This window comes from Gigantopelta aegis, chromosome 13 (genome assembly GCF_016097555.1).
Source record: "Gigantopelta aegis isolate Gae_Host chromosome 13, Gae_host_genome, whole genome shotgun sequence".
NCBI classification, from domain to species: Eukaryota; Metazoa; Mollusca; class Gastropoda; order Neomphalida; family Peltospiridae; genus Gigantopelta; species Gigantopelta aegis.
Window position 1 is genome coordinate 39,437,343 of NC_054711.1, and position 22,011 is coordinate 39,459,353.

General features: G+C 38.2%; 1 protein-coding gene across 1 annotated transcript; it reads left to right on the forward strand.

The window, feature by feature from the left end:
• The first annotated feature begins 558 nt into the window (after positions 1-558).
• Positions 559-21,587, forward strand: LOC121387509 (putative carbonic anhydrase 2). Its single transcript, XM_041518648.1, has 5 exons — positions 559-582; positions 3,272-3,412; positions 3,964-4,052; positions 11,475-11,547; positions 15,549-21,587. The coding sequence occupies exons 3-5, from the start codon at positions 4,008-4,010 to the stop codon at positions 16,055-16,057; spliced, it is 627 nt and encodes a 208-aa protein (XP_041374582.1). The 5' UTR covers positions 559-582; positions 3,272-3,412; positions 3,964-4,007; the 3' UTR covers positions 16,058-21,587.
• The last annotated feature ends 424 nt before the right edge of the window (positions 21,588-22,011 follow it).

Sequence of the window (22,011 nt, forward strand, 5' to 3'; positions counted from 1 at the left end):
TCTTAAAAATATACAGATCTTGTTACCGTAATCATTACTACAAACAGGTAAACACAACATGCGTTTTTAGAATTATGGATGATGAGTTTTACAGTATTACAAACACCAGGATGACCAGAAACATTTGTATGTATGGAAATGGATATTATTACTCATATGGTTAAAAATATCTTGGTACATATCAAAGTGAACGCCAAGTGAGACGTAACACTTCGACATCGCACAATAATGTCATCGATTGGTGCACCACAACCTTACAGGAATGTCAACAAAATATCGAGTTGAGTGATATAAATTAAGATGAATTATGGGTAATAAACAGGATATTAAACTCGCTACCATTTCTTATCATGTTTATATCCCTCGTGCAATAATTTTCGTTGTCACTGGCAAAAACTCGTGACAATTGAAAATGATTTCACTCGGGACATAAACATGATACGAAACGGAAGCTTGTTTAATATCCTATAAATCTAAACAATAACATGTAAATATTCTCGGTCATGATTCTAAAATAATATATGTGATTATTATTATTTGGTCTTCATTTTATTTTTCAGGTTATTAAAACCTTTGCAGAAGGTAATTATTTATTTTTTAGTACTGTTACAGTATATTTTAAAAAGTAATGGAATATTTACGATGGCAGTGACAGACTGTTCACACGAGGTTCTGTCCTCGTTTTCCGTAATTGTAATGGGACATCGGTGAAAAAAATTCATTGTGAATATGCAAATCAAAACTATAAAAAACAGCTATTAATTAAACATTCATGAAAAGGTAAAATAATCAAAATTTTCTGTAATGCAGAGCTTCTAGATTATGGTAGCCCCATGGTTCAGTGTTGGGCTAGTAAATATCTACTATCGCCATGCCTGATGGCTAGTGAAAAACGTCCATTTTGTAAAATATGAATACCCAGCCTCCAATTTAAGGATTTTTAAACTCAGCTATCACCTCCTTTAGGTGACATATTGATTATTCCAATTACCGTATACGCAAATATTTTCGCGGCTAAAATAATTCACGATCAGGCTTTCATTTTACATTTTCGCGAGTAATTATTTTCGTGATTGTGTCCCCCGATAATAAAAATCAAAATTACCCATATTTCATTTGCCAAACACTTTTCAATGACGATTTCACGCACATGCTGTCAGCGAGACGTCAATGTTGTATGTATGTCTGATAACACATGTTATTGGTGGAACACGCATATGCGATACAGAGAATTGAAAACGCAAATATCAGAAGAAATAACTTTAATTATTGGTTGTACCCAAAAGCTTCCATTCAAGGTTACAAAGAAAACAAACAAAGAGGTTACGTAACAACAGACTTATGCGTAACTGTGTGTCACTTCGATCAAATCCGCGTGACCAGGCAGGTTTACAGAATCACGTGACCTTGCGGACCTCTGACTGCTTGATTCTGATAGGAGTTGGGCGTGTAGAGATAAGACTATATATTATAAGGTAAATAATATACCAAATCGGAAATAAGTTTGTGTGTAATTAAATTCGCGGTGCTATCAACGTGTTCGCGATTTTCGCGGTATATTTTATTCGCAAACATATTTGCGTATATGGTAGTAAAATTGTATTTATTTAAAGTAGGGCTAGTGAGTTTTTAATCATGGCTAGTATATTTTTAAAATCACTGATCCGATGGCTAGTGGATTCTTATGACATCTAGAAGCCCTGTGTAATGGGATATTGTTGAAAACAAATTAAAGTGTTTTGTCCCCGGTTTTTATTTCGTTGAGAATATGCAAATTAAAATTGTCTGAAGTTAGGAAACAAAATGGGAGTGTATTAACATACTGCTAAAAAATTAGGGGATATTCTCCAAAATTACCAAAACTCTGTAGTATTGCAATAATTTCAACATTTATTTTAGCATTAACATCCACATGTATATATATGACTTGAAACAGGGTAAAACGCTTGTCAGATGTGCAGTCGATCTAGGATCGATCCCTGTCGGTGGACTCGTTGAACTATTTCTCGTTCCACCCAGGCACTATGACTGGTATATCAAAGGCTGTGGCATGTGCTGTCCTGTCTGTGAGATGGTTCATATAAAAGATTCTTTGCTATTAATGGAAAAATGTAGCGGGTTTCCTCTCTAAGGACTATACGTCAAAACTACCAAATGTTCGATATCCAATAGCCAATGATTCCTAAATCAATATGCTCTAGTGGTGTTTCTGTCCTGGACCGGACCACTGGCTATATCGAAGGGGGTACACATTCATAACTTTTATTCACATATTTTTACTTAATTATTTTTATATTTACATAAAATAATGTTCATATTTGAATCGGTAAGTATTATTTCCGAGGGTGTTTCTAATGATATTTTAAATCAGATCAGTTAATGTTGATTAATAGTCAGAACGTTAAACAGTTCTACGGATTTATCCAGATTTTTAATCATATGTACAGCATTTCCAGGTTTTCTGCTGTTTGTTTCATATCCAAAACTTAGCTGATACTTTGCATACATTCAGAATGTGCACCGCCATTTTAGACCTTTATGCAACCCTAACCCTAGAACCAATTGCAATACACGATCACCAATATTAAAATTTCAGGACTTTTTTTTTCTTAAGTTACATGTACTTTCACCTCAAAAAATTATATCGGCTAACATTGAGTTCCCAATATGAAGGAGTGATTGATGATCATACGTCAAGTAGTTTTTATTCTAGTTACTAGAAATATATTTCTGTTCAGAACTGTGTTAGTGCACAGTCCGACTAGGCCCCGACCTAAATTTTAGTGGGTTGGCAACATCATGCAAAAAAAGCCTCTTCAGTAGTGGGAAAAGTGTGCCTATATATTGGTGCCAAATACTTAAATACATCTTTGTTTCTGTTCGTGGGCAGGACGTAGCCCAGTAGTAAAGTGCCTGGCTGATGCGTGGTCGGTCTAGGATTGATCCCCTTCGGTGGGTCCATTGGGCTATTTCTCATTCCAGCCAGTGCACCACGACAGGTATATCAAAGGCCGTGGTATGTGCTGTTCTGTCTGTGAGATGTTGCATATAAAAGATCCCTTGCTACTATTTGAACAATATAGCAGGTTTCTTCTCTAAGACTATGCAAAATTACCAAATGTTTCACATCCAATAACCAATGATTAATAAATCAATGTGCTCTAGTGGTGTCGGTAAAAAAAAAAAAACTTTTTTTGTTTCTATTATCAAAATACACATTCAGATCACTGAAATTGTCTATGCTGTTAACGTTAGTCTGCTTTCTTCTCAGTTGTGCCTGTGAACTGTGCATACAGTGCCCGCCGTCCATCCCTGTCATCTGTGGGCAGCAGTGCGTTGTCCCCCGAGGATGTCCCGGCCTCGCCTGGCTTCCAGAAGTTGACCAACAGCCTTGACCCTTCACCGCTGACCAGTCAGTTTTACTATATATCAGTTTTACTATTAGTCAGTTTTACTAGAAATCAGTTTTACTAGAAATCAGTTGTACCATAAGTCAGTTTTACTATATATCAGTTTTGCTATATATCATTTTTACTATACGTCAGTTTTACCATAAGTATAACGTATAATAAGGGGTGGGACGTAGCTCGGTGGTACAGTGCTCGACTGATATGTAATCGATCTAGGATCAATTCCCGTCGGTGAGTCCATTGGACTATTTCTTGTTCCAGTTGGTGCTCCACAACTAGTATAACAAAGGCCATGGTATGAACTATCCTGTCTGTGGGATGGTGCATATGAAAGATCCCTTGCTGCTAATTGACAAGAGTAGCCCATGAAGTGGCAACAGTGGGTTTCCTCTCTCAATATCTGTGTGGTCCTTAACCATATGTCTGACGTCATATAACCGTAAATAAAATGTGTTGAGTGCGTCGTTAAATAAAACATTTCTTTATTTCTTTCGTTAAATAAAACATTTGTTTCCTTCCTTCCTCATGCATGTATCTGTTTTATTTTATACAGTCGAGTCGAATGATGTTTCACACGATGCCTTGTCGACAGAAGAAATGGCAGAACTACAGCACCGGCTGAAGAATTCGCTAAAACTTCAGGTTCGTGATTTCGTATGTTTACTGGAGAATATGATTATGATGTAAATAATACTGAGCAATGAAAGAAACGTGAATATTCATTTAGGTTTTCTTTAATTTATTTAAATTCATTCAGTTTCAGTCCCTTTAGTTTTTGTATTTATTAAAATTATAAAATTATGAATGTCTTGTGAACAGTTTAAGCTTATTTTGTTTACCGAATTAATTGTATCATGAAAAGAAAAATAGTTTAACCTTTTGACTACTGGATTACTTTTTGACAAAAACCACATCGAGTGGGTACAAGTTTGTAACTTTTACTCACATATTTTCACTTAAATGTTTTATAAATAAATGAAATAAAGTTATAGGTAAGTATTATTTTCGTGGGTTTTTCTAATTTTTATGATATTTTAGATCAGTTAATGTTGATTAAAATTAGGCAAAACATTTTAAAGGTCAGGTTTGGTTTACTTTCGGGCATTTGCGGCCAGATGTCCAGTATTTATGTTCATTATTCCTAATAACTTTTTTGTTGTTGACCAAAATGTTTTTTTTTTAAACCAACTATGATTTATATCCCAATATTTGATGATTTTCGTTGTTGGTAAAATGATCAAATTTATTATCAAATTAGCTGTCACTAATCAGCTATTGATTCCTCAAAATGACCGCGACGTTCCGTCATGTCAAGCAAAAATACTTGCCAAAAACCAAAAACTAAAGCTGCCATATTCTGGATTAATCTATTTCCTGTGTTCTGTTATTATTTCCGGTGAGTGCTGTGTGCAAAATGGTGGGAAATATGAATTTGGGAATGCACTGTATACAGTGTACAGTATGTCGACTGGCGTAATGTTGGGCGAGATACATGTGCATCTCACCTGCAGTAGTCAGAAGGTTAAGATATTTGCCTTTCTTCTGTTGGTCAGTACAGTGGAACCTCGTTAGTCCGGACAGTATGGTTATTAAAAAAAAACGAATTTCCGGATTACTGAAATGTACGTGACGAGTAACCTCCCTTGATTCACAAACAAAATAAAAATGACACATTTGATTTTAGAACCAAACATTTCTTCAACCAGTTTTGTTCTGTTGATAAGGAGCTATTTGCATTTCCGTGAGGCCAGTCTACTATTCAGTAGTGTCTTTAAGTTAGAAAATGCGATTAAATAAAATGAAATACTGTTTAAGACATGTTGCATTGTTGATACTAAATGTTTGATTACTAGCGACAACAAGTTTTAAATTTTATTAGTCGTGTTTTGTCGTACCGCTTAATGTTGTAAATCTAGGCCACGTGGTTGAGTTCATTTCCACGAAGTGGGTACGTTGTTGAGGAATGTATATTGTTTCTCACTTATATACAATCATTATTAGTTTAAAGTTTCTACGTTTACAGATTATATTTTAAACATATTAAATGGTGAAATTATAATTCATTTCTGCTATATCTACTGATATAATATAAACGTCAACATGATACATCCCTCCGCCCCTAGCACAGAAATACAACTCCCACAAAACCGGCGTGAAACTGAATGAGCATTGTTCCACTTGTGAAAGAGTCGCAAGCCAGTGTTTTAATAGCAATAACATATAAAGACGTTTCCTTTGTCTTTATTTTGGGTGACTGGCAATACTCTTGAGTTGGACACCAAAACAATCATGACCAGTATTCAGTAATAAATCATACAGGTAAGTTAGGTGGGTAGTTACAAAACGAGGTCATGGGGTACCGTAGGGTATGATCAAGAGTTACCCACTTTTAAAAATAAAATGCTCTTCTTTTTTTTCATAAAATAAAACAGCCAGTCTGGTCATAGATCAAAGAAATTATATTTAGAGAAACAACAAACACTTGTGAAAACTTGTTCTCTATCCTACTAAGACTAAATAAACACAGGTGAATAGTTAAATAAACTGCGGTGTGAAACCCCGTGCAGCCATTTTATCTCTGTCGATTCCTTGAGCGTTAATTGGCGGATTACTTTTATGTTCAATCAGTGGCGACCGGTCAAACGAAGCAGTTTGCCTTTACTTTTTACATTTGGTTCAGAATTATGACCGTCCGGTTCTGGAAGCTGAATATCTGGATTAATGAATAACTTTACTGAGTGGTCGTTTCATTTTGCAAAAAAATACGTCCGTAAGGTGAGGATTCCGGACTACTAGAGTCCGGACTAATGAGGTTCCACTGTGTATATATATATATATAGTGCTTTGACACCAGAAGACATAGACCCAAAGAGGAGCGCATCATAACATTGGTTACTTCATTTTTATTAAAGGGACAGACCCTAGTTTTTAAACACTACAGCATATTTTTCTCTATTACAGCCGTTTATGATCACTTATATTTTATTCTTTAGATTATCCATTTCCGTAGAACCGAAGTGTTTCTGGCCATCCTGGTGTTTGTAGTGCCAATTTGTTTTATCATATTTTTAAAAACGCACATGTGTCTGAGAAGTAGCGGTTTATTGATTCGAGTTCTAGTCTATTTTAAAAATATTTCCTGTTTTAACACCACAGACTCTTCTTTCACTCTATTGTAACTTTATTCAAACGAGTTACAGGTTTGTATATTAACTAAACTTGGTGTCCATTTTTTACGGGTTAAAACTAGGGTCTGTACCTCTGAATACAGGTGATGCTCCAGTTCTGGGTCACTTCGGAAAAAATTGTGAATTCTGTCAACACGTGCGCGTATGACTTTAAAAGAAATTCTCGGTAATAAAGACAATCAACCATATAAATAAACAGTGATGTAAAATGTAAATTTAGGTAAACATTTGATGCCAAAAATGGTGTTGTTCGAGCTGGCGTACTTACGCCAGTTGTGGATCATTTTGTGCAGTACTGGATCAGTTTAAAAAATAGTGGTTTACGCCTTCAACATCTTAGCACTTTCAGTACATTCGTGGATCCTGCCTCTGACATATTTTATGGTCATTTGCAATTCCATGAGATATTCACCCTACCTAATTACGCCCCTAATTAGCCATTTCTAAAATCATTGATGGTGTCCCATGACGTCAGATGTACGGGGCTTGTATTAAAAATAAAGGTGCGACTACGATCCTTATTATTTTCTTTTTGTACGAAGTATATTAAATTTCTTGCATTGTATTATATAGTAATTAATAATAATAATAACAATAATAAATAATATTTTTTATTTATTACTGTATTTCCACTTCATAGACTAAACAAATAGAGGACACTTTCCCCCTCTCCCAACGTCGAGCAGTCAAGTATGTGAAAAGCACGTGCTGTGGCACATTCGAAACAGACCACTGGCAAACTTGGCAAACTTGTACCGATTCTTCTGTTCTTTATACAGTAAAATGTTTTTTCAATCAATGAGATGGAGGGCTCTGACATTGAGGGGGGCAGGCAACAATACTGAATTGTCTTATGAAGCAAAGACAAAATGTGTGCAGGGATTTTAGCAGAGATGTGGGGTCTAGAATGGCGATCTGACACAGGCCATACGGGCTCCCATTTTAGCAGAGACGTGGGGTCTAGACTGGCGATCTGACACAGGCCATACGGGCTCCCATTTTAGCAGAGACGTGGGGTCTAGACTGGCGATCTGACACAGGCCATACGGGCTCCCATTTTAGCAGAGACGTGGGGTCTAGACTGGAGATCTGACACAGGCTCCCATTTTAGCAGAGACGTGGGGTCTAGGCTGGCGATCTGACACAGGCTCCCATTTTAGCAGAGATGTGGGGTCTAGACTGGCGATCTGACACAGGCCATACGGGCTCCCATTTTAGCAGAGACGTGGGGTCTAGACTGGCGATCTGACACAGGCTCCCATTTTAGCAGAGACGTGGGGTCTAGACTGGCGATCTGACACAGGCCATACGGGCTCCCATTTTAGCAGAGACGTGGGGTCTAGACTGGCGATCTGACACAGGCCATACGGGCTCCCATTTTAGCAGAGACGTGGGGTCTAGACTGGCGATCTGACACAGGCTCCCATTTTAGCAGAGACGTGGGGTCTAGACTGGCGATCTGACACAGGCCATACGGGCTCCCATTTTAGCAGAGACGTGGGGTCTAGACTGGCGATCTGACACAGGCCATACGGGCTCCCATTTTAGCAGAGACGTGGGGTCTAGACTGGCGATCTGACACAGGCTCCCATTTTAGCAGAGACGTGGGGTCTAGACTGGCGATCTGACACAGGCCATACGGGCTCCCATTTTAGCAGAGACGTGGGGTCTAGACTGGCGATCTGACACAGGCCATACGGGCTCCCATTTTAGCAGAGACGTGGGGTCTAGACTGGAGATCTGACACAGGCTCCCATTTTAGCAGAGACGTGGGGTCTAGGCTGGCGATCTGACACAGGCTCCCATTTTAGCAGAGATGTGGGGTCTAGACTGGCGATCTGACACAGGCCATACGGGCTCCCATTTTAGCAGAGACGTGGGGTCTAGACTGGCGATCTGACACAGGCTCCCATTTTAGCAGAGATGTGGGGTCTAGACTGGCGATCTGACACAGGCCATACGGGCTCCCATTTTAGCAGAGACGTGGGGTCTAGACTGGCGATCTGACACAGGCCATACGGGCTCCCATTTTAGCAGAGACGTGGGGTCTAGACTGGCGATCTGACACAGGCCATACGGGCTCCCATTTTAGCAGAGACGTGGGGTCTAGACTGGCGATCTGACACAGGCTCCCATTTTAGCAGAGACGTGGGGTCTAGACTGGCGATCTGACACAGGCCATACGGGCTCCCATTTTAGCAGAGACGTGGGGTCTAGACTGGCGATCTGACACAGGCCATACGGGCTCCCATTTTAGCAGAGACGTGGGGTCTAGACTGGCGATCTGACACAGGCCATACAGGCTCCCATTTTAGCAGAGACGTGGGGTCTAGACTGGCGATCTGACACAGGCTCCCATTTTAGCAGAGACGTGGGGTCTAGACTGGCGATCTAACATTGGCCATACAGGCTCCCATTTTAGCAGAGACGTGGGGTCTAGACTGGCGATCTGACACAGGCCATACGGGCTCCCATTTTAGCAGAGACGTGGGGTCTAGACTGGCGATCTGACACAGGCCATACAGGCTCCCATTTTAGCAGAGACGTGGGGTCTAGACTGGCGATCTGACACAGGCTCCCATTTTAGCAGAGACGTGGGGTCTAGACTGGCGATCTAACATTGGCCATACAGGCTCCCATTTTAGCAGAGACGTGGGGTCTAGACTGGCGATCTGACACAGGCCATACGGGCTCCCATTTTAGCAGAGACGTGGGGTCTAGACTGGTGATCTAACATTGGCCATACAGGCTCCCATTTTAGCAGAGACGCGGGGTCTAGACTGGCGATCTGACACAGGCCATACGGGCTCCCATTTTAGCAGAGACGTGGGGTCTAGACTGGCGATCTGACACAGGCCATACGGGCTCCCATTTTAGCAGAGACGTGGGGTCTAGACTGGCGATCTGACATTGGCCATACGGGCTCCCATTTTAGCAGAGACGTGGGGTCTAGACTGGCGATCTGACACAGGCTCCCATTTTAGCAGAGACGCGGGGTCTAGACTGGAGATCTAACATTGGCCATACAGGCTCCCATTTTAGCAGAGACGTGGGGTCTAGACTGGCGATCTGACACAGGCCATACGGGCTCCCATTTTAGCAGAGACGTGGGGTCTAGACTGGCGATCTGACACAGGCCATACGGGCTCCCATTTTAGCAGAGACGTGGGGTCTAGACTGGCGATCTGACATTGGCCATACGGGCTCCCATTTTAGCAGAGACGTGGGGTCTAGACTGGCGATCTGACATTGGCCATACGGGCTCCCATTTTAGCAGAGACGTGGGGTCTAGACTGGCGATCTGACACAGGCTCCCATTTTAGCAGAGACGTGGGGTCTAGACTGGAGATCTAACATTGGCCATACGGGCTCCCATTTTAGCAGAGACGTGGGGTCTAGACTGGCGATCTAACATTGGCCATACAGGCTCCCATTTTAGCAGAGACGTGGGGTCTAGACTGGCGATCTGACACAGGCCATACGGGCTCCCATTTTAGCAGAGATGTGGGGTCTAGACTGGCGATCTGACACAGGCCATACGGGCTCCCATTTTAGCAGAGACGTGGGGTCTAGACTGGCGATCTGACACAGGCCATACAGGCTCCCATTTTAGCAGAGATGTGGGGTCTAGACTGGCGATCTGACACAGGCCATACGGGCTCCCATTTTAGCAGAGACGTGGGGTCTAGACTGGCGATCTGACACAGGCTCCCATTTTAGCAGAGATGTGGGGTCTAGACTGGCGATCTGACACAGGCCATACGGGCTCCCATTTTAGCAGAGACGTGGGGTCTAGACTGGCGATCTGACACAGGCCATACGGGCTCCCATTTTAGCAGAGACGTGGGGTCTAGACTGGCGATCTGACACAGGCTCCCATTTTTGTAGGTGGCAGGTCAGACTGATTTTTGCCCGAATTAAACGCAAATGGATTTTAAAAAATTCAACATTTTATTTATGTTAGCATTACTGTTGAATGACTGCAGCTGGTATTTGTATGAATGGCATATTACATGTACAAATGTAATGTGAGAGACATGTGGACGAACACTTAAAATCGTATATAGTTTCAGTTTATAAAATACAGTGTCTTTATATTATATACATATTGTCATTACCTGTAGAAAAATAAATTAAAATAAAAAAATAGATGGAACTACAGTAATTATTATTATTATTAAAAAGAAAGTGGGAAAAGGAGAAACAAATTCCATGGTATTCAGCGTTTTTGAGTCTTGAGATAACCTGTGTTGATTGCCCCATCTAGTGGCAATTACTGTGTAAATACTTCCGTTTTATGAGTGATCCACAATTGGCGTATCAAGTTTGTCCACTTTGAGGACTTAACAGTAAGTCGTTTGTAGCCTCAGTTTTCATAAAACTTGTCATGCACAATCTATATATATGTTTACCTTACACGTACTATAAAATTTCAAAGGATATAAAAAGAAAAACATCAAAAACTTCATCTCTCTTGTTAAATGTCTTCTTTTTGTCATATGTCGTCATGTACATTTTTAACAGTGGTTATGTATCGGTGTCCAAAACAAAACCAAGACTGTTTCAGTTTTTTAACGTACAATTTCAAGAAACATATATTATTTGTTTGTTAGAATTTTTTGTTTTTTTATTATTGAAATTTACATTAAAAATGACAAAAAAACCCATACTATACCGACAGACTGATCAGTAACTACAGGTGATCCGGAAGTGATCCGGAAGTGATCCGGAACTGGCACATCACCTGTATTATCAAAAAGCTTGTAATGTACAAATGATGTGGAATTTTTTTAATTTTTTTTTCCACTATTTTAAAGATTTCTCCCTGGTAACCTTAGTTGGAAGTAATACATCTTGTTCTATTATTGATCTACAGGGAGTGCCAGTGAAATCACCACCACCTAGAAACAGACCTGTATCTGCCCCTGTGAAAGTCAACAGCCAGTCAGGTAAGCTAAGAGATTAACAGGGACATAAGCCCAGTGGATAAGTCCTCACATGACGAGAGATTGGGTTAGGATAGGTCCCCGTCGGTTGGCCCATTAGGCTATTTCTTGTTCTACCAAGTTTTTCATGACTGAATAATTATTAACGGCTGAGGTATGTGCTTTCCTGTCTGTGAGATGGTGCATATAAAAGATCCCTTGCTGCTAATGTAAAAATGTAGCGGGTTTCTTCTCTAAGACTATATGTCAAAATTACTGAAACTGACATTCAATAGTCGATGATTAATTAATAGATGTGCTCTCGTGATGTTGTTAAAGAAAATAAACTTATAGCAGTTGAATCTGTGTGTACAGAGGGCACTTCAGTAAGTTACTAAATTGAAATAGGAACAAATACCACTGTCATTGTTTCTGTCAGACAGAAACTTTTGGGTATGGCATTATGGAAATGAATATTTACAATGTGTGTGCTGAATGCAACCACAGTCGACAGGGGGTATGGATTAGGTTTAGGGTTAGGGTTAAGAAAATCGTACAATAATGATAAACGAGTCGTTAATTTTGTCAAAAGGTCAACTTTAAAAAACCCACAAATCTGCTAAAACATTTGGGTATGGTGCCGCCATACTGTAAATGACTCTGACTGTAGATGAATCGTGAGACTGGGTTCGAACCTCGCCATGGTAAGAGAACTATCCCGCTGGCCTCCCACCACACCCCTGAAATGAACTCCTGTCAACATTAATAGAATCAATCACCGTTGTGAGGTATAGATAAGGCTATTCCAACCCAAGGGACAAAATGTTTTTTTACAAAAACATTTTGTGTCGAGGGTTGGAATTGTGTAAGCTACGGTATGTTTATTGTTGAAGGATTCGTATACATTTCACCTGCAAACTCACTTAATCATACGCAGACAAATATAGTCCACCTTATGCAAACAACATAAATATGTAATGTTCAACTTACCAATAAATATAAAGTTGAAAATATTAATTTTTAAAAATATTTTTAAAGCAATGATACAACGTAAAATGGCAAATAGAATTTTGAAAACCATGAGTTGTGATGTCAATTGTCGTAAAGCATGAGTTATGATGTCAGTCGTCGTAAACCATGAGTTATGATGTCAATCGTCGTAAAACATAAGTTATGACGTCAATCATCGTAAAACAAGAGTTATGACGTCATGCGTATGTAGAAATCGTCTCTAACCCTCTGGTCGGACAGATTTATCTAGCCTTTGGGTCCAGACATATTCTTCTAGCACCGTGCAAAAGCCGGTTAACCCTGTTCAGTGGGCAAGAATACCAAATGTTGAATTCCAGTTGCAGATGATTAATTAATCAAGCCGCTCTTTGAAAAAACACACACACTTTAGACCAATGTTTTTCGCATTTGGTCATTTTTATCACGGATACTTTAAAATTGACATTGCTAGTCAAGGCAGCCTTATTCTGTCTTGACACAATGTACATGTTGGGCTTTGAATTTGTGGACTTCTATTTTAAGATTATGTCGGAATAGTAAAATGATATAATATAGATTTTTTTTTATTCCATCTTATAAACTGATGCTTCAGTCTCCCAACAGAGATACAGAAATGGAAAATATTTAACTAGCCCATTGGACCGGAACCAACTAAAATTTACTAGCCTGCCAGAATATCTGCTAGTCTGCCAGTCTGTAGAACCAACTAAAATTTACTAGCCCGCCAGAATATCTGCTAGTCTGCCAGTCTGTAGAACCAACTAAAATTTACTAGCCCGCCAGAATATCTGCTAGTCTGCCAGTCTGTAGAACCAACTAAAATTTACTAGCCCGTCAGAATATCTGCTAGTCTGCCAGTCTGTAGAACCAACTAAAATTTACTAGCCCGCCAGAATATCTGCTAGTCTGCCAGTCTGTAGAACCAACTAAAATTTACTAGCCCGCGTCCAGAATATCTGCTAGTCTGCCAGTCTGTAGAACCAACTAAAATTTACTAGCCCGCCAGAATATCTGCTAGTCTGCCAGTCTGTAGAACCAACTAAAATTTACTAGCCCGCCAGAATATCTGCTAGTCTGCCAGTCTGTAGAACCAACTAAAATTTACTAGCCCGCCAGAATATCTGCTAGTCTGCCAGTCTGTAGAACCAACTAAAATTTACTAGCCCGCCAGAATATCTGCTAGTCTGCCAGTCTGTAGAACAGTACATTATTAACAGTGTTGTAATATACAGTGCTTCACTTCAAACGGTGAAACTTCTCTAAATCGGACTCCCTTGGGACCATGGAAAAAGTCTGGTTTTAAGAGGTATCTGGTTCAGAGAGTTCTTTTCTGCACAGAGGTTTTGAGGGAATTCTGGTATACAGAGGGTCCAGTTTTGAGGGAATTCTGGTATGTTGAGAGGTTTCACTGCATACATATCTATATTTATATCTATATCTATATCTCTATATAGATATAATGACAAAACATTATTAAGAACACTTGGTAAGAGATCAACATCAATGAAATCAAAAAGACAGATAGACCGTCGGACTAGTGTTTGCTTTTTTAACTTGTCCGTCAGAATTTCTACTCTCATTTGGCAAGCGGGCGAGTATTTTCTGCAGCCCTGCCCAATATCTGAAATTTGCAGATATGCTTTGAGTCATGCAGGTCCTAATCTTGAATTGAAAACGTGGAAGTGACTTCTCCCTTCCCAGGAGAAAGGGTAGAAGTGTGGTCAAAATACAATGTAGGCAGAGTTAACATTTTCATCGGTAATGATTTGTCATTTTAAGCATTCATTCGGAATCGTTCCAAATTATGCATAAATATTACTGCGACTTCAACTTGTCACTCCTGCTAATAACTTGATGACATGAGCCAACTTACGGTGAAAAAACCCTCCCATTAGTTATTGCCAGCTAGATTATTAGGGCCTGTTATACTGCTGTTTAGCTCTTGAAATAAAATCTGCTATATATTAATAAGTTAATTGTCAAAATTTAGCTTTAAGACCATGCCCCTTATGTGTATTCAGTCTCTTTGGCAACTCCTCCTATTTTTCAACTTATTTTGCTGTCCACCTCCACATCCCAGTCCTTGTCTCTCCAACTGTGACAGATGCTTGTCTCTTGTAGCTATTAATTAATGTTGGGAATTTGTTGGAATTTCATCATCGATTACTGCTTAAATAATTGGTTTGATCCAACCGATCAGCTTTCGATTACACAATCGTTTAGAATTATATAAACATAAGAGGGTACAATTCCTAAAGACCATCCACTTACTATTATGTTCATCAAGATCTAAACCATACAACTGTGTAATTTTACCTTTAGTAACTATTTGATGTCGTCTTTCTTTATGTACACGTGAAAACAAATCCCAATCTTAACATATTTAAATCATTTCAATCATGTAAACTGGAGTGGGGTGCAGGACGTAGCCCAGTGGTAAAGCATTCGCTTGATGCGCGGTCGGTCTAGGATCGATCCCCGTCGGTGGACCCATTGGGCTATTTCTCGCTCCAGCCAGTACTCCACAACTGGTGTAACAAAGGCCGTGGTATGTACTATCCTGGATGGTGCTTAATAAAGATCCCTTGCTACTAATCGAAAAGAGTAGCCCATGAAGTGGCGACAGCGGGTTTCCTGTCTCGATATCTGTGTGGTCCTTAACCATATGTCTGACACCATATAACCGTAACTAAATTGTGTTGAGTGTGTCATTAAATAAAACATTTCCTTCCTAAACTGGAGGAACAATTACATTAAAAATATTCCCACACTATCGATTTCATGAATTTCATAATTGATCATCACATCGTAAGAGCTCAACCAATCAATTTTTTATTATAATCGATCATTGGAACATCACTAGTAGCTATCTGTACGACACACCTGTCATTTCGCATCAACCTTGGCTGTGGGCTTAGTTTGATCACTTCGGTTGTTATGTCATGTCACATCACGTCACGTGAAGTCACATGTACAGCCTGTGTGTAGGTAATATTTAAACCCATTTCTTGTAGATGATTCTAAGCAAGGCAAGAACAATGCTCGCCGAGACCAGCCGAGGAGGAACGACCGAAACGAAGCCAAAGACAAAATGAGTGAATTCGTCACCAAGGAGACCGTTCGGCAGGACGGATCCTCTGATCGACTGAACTCGGGAAGCCGGTCGCCACGACGGAACTACGGCCGAGGTCAGTCTAGTCCACAGCGGTTCAGCGCCGATGGAAGGCCACGGTCAGACAGAGGTCAGAGAGGTCGCGGCGACGGTTACCGCGGGAGGGGAGGAGAAGGTGGGGGCAGGTGGCTGGAAGATGGCAGAGGAAGAGGGAGAGACAGGAGAGGGGGAAGAGGGAGGGGTGAGTATAGAGGTGGGCGCGGGATGCCTCGTGATTCTGCTGCCCCTGTTCAGTCTAGTCAATCGAATCCAGCGTCTGTGCCATCATCGGCGGCAACAACAACACCGCCATCCGCTACTGGTGGGACTGCCAACCCGGTAGCCACGTCTTTGAATCCCGGAAGCAACTAAATTGATAACGAGATGTTTCTGTGCTCAAACTGTTTAACTTAAACAAAATCTTTCAGGACTTGCAAGGGCATACAACCTAAATAGTTTTATTTTAAATTGCCAGGCCTTTCTTATGGAATCTTCAACAAGTTGTGTACAGATCTCTATGCCGGCTTTGCACAGCGTGGTGATTTGTTAAATTATTAATATCTGCCTTAAACTATAAAGTTTTTGTTGTACTAGAATGTTACCCCAGTAACATACCATGTGATATCTGCTACTGTCATACTATCGGTGATACGTATTAATATCATACTGTGTATTAATTATTATTATTGAACAACTTTGTTTGTTTTTTACCTAAAGCGTAATTGTTGTTACAATAAGATATGAAATTGTAACCAATATGGGACTTAAATAACGAAGTGTGGACTTAAATAATGAAGTGTTGACTTAAATAATGAACTCAGACTTTAATAATGATTTGTGCACTTAAATAATGAAGTGTGGACTTAAATGATGAACTGTGGACTTAAATAATGAAGTGTGGACTTAAATAATGAACTCAGACTTTAATAATGATTTGTGCACTTAAATAATGAAGTTTGGACTTAAATGATGAACTGTGGACTTAAATAATGGACTTAAATGATGAACTGTGGACTTAAATAATGGACTTAAATGATGAACTGTGGACTTAAATAATGAACTGTGGACTTAAATGAAGAACTGGACTTAAATGATGAACTGTGGACTTAAATAATGGACTTAAATGATGAACTGTGGACTTAAATAAGAAGTGTGGACTTAAATAATGAACTTAAACTTTAATAATGATTGTGCACTTAAATAATGAAGTGTGGACTTAAATAATGAAGTGTGGACTTAAATAATGAACTCAGACTTTAATAATGATTTGTGCACTTAAATAATGAAGTGTGGACTTAAATGATGAACTGTGGACTTAAATAATGAAATGTGGACTTAAATAATGAAGTGTGGACTTAAATAATGAACGCAGACTTTAATAATGATTTGTGCACTTAAATAATGAAGTGTGGACTTAAATAATGAAGTGTGGACTTAAATAATAAACTCAGACTTTAATAATGATTTGTGCACTTAAATAATGAAGTGTGGACTTAAATAATGAATTGTGAACTTAAATAATTAATTGTGGACTTAAATAATGAACTGTGAACTTAAATAATGACTTGTGGACTTAAAATATGAATTGTGGACTTAAATGATGAATTGTGGACTTACATAATGACCTGTGGACTTAAATAATGAACTATGAACTTAAATAATTAATTGTGGACTTAAATAATGAACTATGAACTTAAAATATGAATTGTGGACTTAAATGATGAATTGTGGACTTAAATAATGAACTGTGGACTTAAATAATGAATTGTGGACTTATTTCAAGGTCTTTAACACCACGGATGATATTATTTAAGATGGGGAAAATATTTATTTATACAGAGTTAAGACCATATACACGATGGAGAATTATATGCTTTACATGATTTCACATGGTATGTACCGGCAATAGGAATGGTAAAACAAAACTTGTTACCAAACTACCATGAAACCCCTTAAATCTTTGCCACAATTCATCTTGACTGAAACGATGTCCACACCCCACCCCACCCCACCCCACCCCACCCCACCCATTTTAAAATGGCCAAAAAATTCATGTAATAATAATAATAAAATAAAAAAAATTGGTGTTTTGTTGGAAAATAACTCTAGGTTTTGCTTCTTTTTTTAAAAGATAATTTGGCGAAATGTTTTGCTCAACCAGAGCTATCCCAGCATGATAATCCGAAAGCTTTTGATTGTTATGTGAAATTCACACCAAACGTGCGTGAATATACAACTTTTTTAAATGATGAAGGATAAACCGTAAACTTTTAATGGTAAGTGAAAACCGGCTCCACAACAATGGACTCTTGATGATAAGAAAATTTAGCCAGGAATGATGCCAAATGGATTTGACATTACCCATCTCCTCCCCCCCCCCCCCCCCCCCCCTATTTTCAGGCATTGAAAGGGGTTTCATGGTACTCGACCAAATGCAATGCAATATATCATGGTCTCCATTGGTCTCGTGAATAAAGCCAATTTGTACATAGAAGAAGTGCATGACCGAATTATTATTATTATTTTTTTTTTTGCAATATATGACTTAGGGCAGAATGAATTTGTGTCACGGTGCATGGTCCCCTATTCAACACTGTACAGTACTTTCAGCCAATACAGTACATGACCCAACGATAAAATCAACCAATCACTCGTAGTTGACAGCTGTCCTACTTTCAGCCAGTACAGTACGTGGCCCAATGATAAAATCAACCAACCACCCATAGTTGGTTGCTTCAAGTTGGTAACTGTCCTACTTTCAGCCAGTACAGTACGTGGCCCAACAATAAAATCAACCAACCACCTATAGTTGATACTATGGGTGGTTGATTCAATGCCATTGCACAGGGCACAGTATTCAGGCAAATCATTGTTCTGTTTGCATGTTAGTTATGTAGTGTTAAATTTATGTAAACCACCAACTGGTGATATAATTAAGTATCTAATAAACTGTTCATTAATGATTTAATGGAAAAAAAGCCAGTTATATTTTACAGTCAAAGGACTGTTATACCACATATCATAAAATTATGTGCTATTTCGGGGAACATTTTGGTTCAGCGATTCACTACGCAAATTTCAGGGATCGCTACACAATTTTGAAAGATTAATCAATAGCTGCTAATCTATTTTGAGTTACACATGTAGCTAGAAATATTGCTACTTATGATTTTGCAAACAAAATGTTCCCTGTATTTATATTTTCGAAAAATTGTAGGAGCACAAAACAAGTTGATTTTTTTTTTCCAGTATCTGCAATAGCACTCGTATAAATCTATATATTTTCTACAGTTTCTTTCTCACAAGGTAGTCTGCATGTGATTTAATCTTTATTTTCATTATAAAAATGATTTCCAGATGTCGGTGTAAAATCATAGCCTATACGTAGGATAGGGGAACATGTACCTGCTTGCGAGCTAGCAAATTGAAATGTAAAAAAAAAAAAAAATTATATTGTGTATATTTTTTTGTGTGGGTGAATGGTAGTATTATGAGAGTCATCGTATATTTTATTATCCCATTCTTCAGATTACGAATCGCCTGTACATGGTTAATATTGACATGATTGTATATCTTATATTTGGATGCAATGTTTGTTTCTTTGTTGTCGTTTGTTTAGTTTTTTCATCATGCCGACTGATTGATGATTAAAAACAAGATGCAATGAATTTGTTTACTTACATTGTTTTTCTTTTTTCTTTCTTCTTTTTTTTTTGTCGTCTCTTGTTTTTGTTTATGTTTATGAATGCTGTCAACTAACTTACATGTACATACTCTTGTTGATTTAGTATGCTATGATGTTAGATCATGTTAGTATATTGACATATATTACTTTCATGTTTGATCGGTTGGTGGAAAATAATGTATGAAGGAGCGTAAATGTCTCAAATACATGTCGATGTTAAAATGCCAGCACCTTTATAAAAAAAAAAAAAAATATATATATAAATTTTATTTTTAATTTGCTTCAACAAATGTTTACAGTGTTAAATAACATTTTCCATCATTGTTCTTTTATAACGGAACATTATTTTTGGAAAACAATTAAGAGCACACTTTCCTATTTTTTATTATTTAAAAAAAAACATTTTTTGAGGTGGAGGGGTGCAGGTTGAAGGAAGGGCAAAGGAGATATTAGCTCCCCATCTCCCAATAACATATCATTTACAGTAATACAAATATTTTTCCTGTTATTGACAATAATACACATGAACCTGTGTTGATGTATGTCGATTGCAACGACAACTAAGGGTTAAAATACTGCCGTTCTGGACAGTTTTTGCCAATCTGAATTACGGTAATACAAATGTGTTTTCTGTTGCTGACAATAATGCACATGATCCTGTGTTGATGTATGTCGATTACAACGACAACTAAGTCGTGGGTTAAAATACTGCCGTTCTGGACAGTTTTTGCCAATCTGAATTACGGTAATACAAATGTGTTTTCTGTTGCTGACAATAATGCACATGATCCTGTGTTGATGTATGTCGATTACAACGACAACTAAGTCGTGGGTTAAAATACTGCCGTTCTGGACAGTTTTTGCCAATCTGAATTACGGTAATACAAATGTGTTTTCTGTTACTGACAATAATGCACATGATCCTCTGTTGATGTATGTCGATTGCAACGACAATGAAGTCATGTTATCTCCTGATACATCTATTTGACATTTTTGGAGGTCTGGTTTTGACTTTCCTTTTTTTTTTTTTTTATAAAGTTAACCTTTAAAAAAAAAAAAAATCCAAGAGAACAAAAAAACCCTGCAATCCTGAAAAAGAATGATTTCGTGTCCTGAATCAGGCCTCCGATCTTATTGGAGGCCTGACTTGGGATGGGCGTGTTGTAAACCCTAGTGGTATATGCATGAGTACATTAAATCCAGTTAACCTACCTACCTACCTACCTAGAAAGAATGTGGAATCATGCTCTTAAAAATATATTAAGGAACATGAGGAACTGCAGTCTTCAAAATAATATGTATTAAGAGGAAATTCAAAGCAGAATTGCACCTATAATTATGACTAAGTGACAGTAGACAAGAACGAATCAAGGATTAGTTTGCATTTATTAATTTCTCATAGCTACATGTACAGTGTATATTATCACACTGGTACGTTTTCTTAACTGGTATTTAACATCTAATATGTAGCTGTTTGAAAAAAAAACCTATAAAAAAAAAAAAAAAAATCATGTAGTGGACATGACTGCTAGCTATTGTAGAGTAGTCGCAATATGCATTTAGTTACTTAATCACCCATTTATGAACAATCCCCATGTGGTATAATTAGGTATATCATCTGTGTGTGGTGGGTATATATCCATATGTGTTATATGTTATGTATTGGACAGGGTGAAAGTTGATTATTATCTACATCGGTCAACACACATTCAGCTATGATCAGTTGATTGGGTTAAATATTATGTCTCAAGAGGTACTACAAAGAAGTGTTTTCTCAATTGCCAAAATTTGAGTTTTGACGAGTGGTGGCTAGCGAGTATTTTTATCATGCTACTTAATGAATGGCTCTGTGACGAGAATAAATTGATGTTTTGACGGACAGCTCACCATATTTCCATTTGAGACAAGTGTGAGGTGTGAATGAGTGACCACTACCATTTCTTGATAGCCCTTGAATTTTTCATAGAACATATTTCTTTTGGCCTGCTATTTGAACAAAATAACAACAATATTTTATGTTCTATTTCTATGTTATCTCATGCACTACCACAATGTTGCAGTTAAAATTTCTCCATTTTACTGTGTATATTGAGGAGAATTGTCAATTGTAGTCACGGCTTAAACTGGTATGAAATAATTCATCATCGTCAACAATGAAAAAACAAATCATTTTATGCAAGGGACCAACACATTACAAATAAATTTTGCGAGTCGTTATTATTTTTCACTGTATGATAAACAATTTACTATGTCATACCATAATGGTTTCTTAAATTATAATGGCTTGCATTTGTTCACATATATTCCGTGGCCTTACAAACATAATAGAATAATAAAATAAAAAATTATGCATGTGCTGCATACCAATAAAATTATTATTTTTTGTACGTGAAACTGCTGATTCTATATATAAAAGCTTGAAGTGGAAAGTTTGAAAATATATTTACATGTATATGGTTTGTCTCAGGTTTGTCTCAGATATGTTGGAATGGAAAAATATTTCAAAATCTTTTGAACATGATTTTTTCTCTTTTTTTCCAACTAGGTAACCAGTTTGTTTGGTTACATTTCTAATTATATTTGCATAGCGAAAAAAAAACCAAAAACATTCTGATGATGCTGGAGTTTGTGACTTTTAATT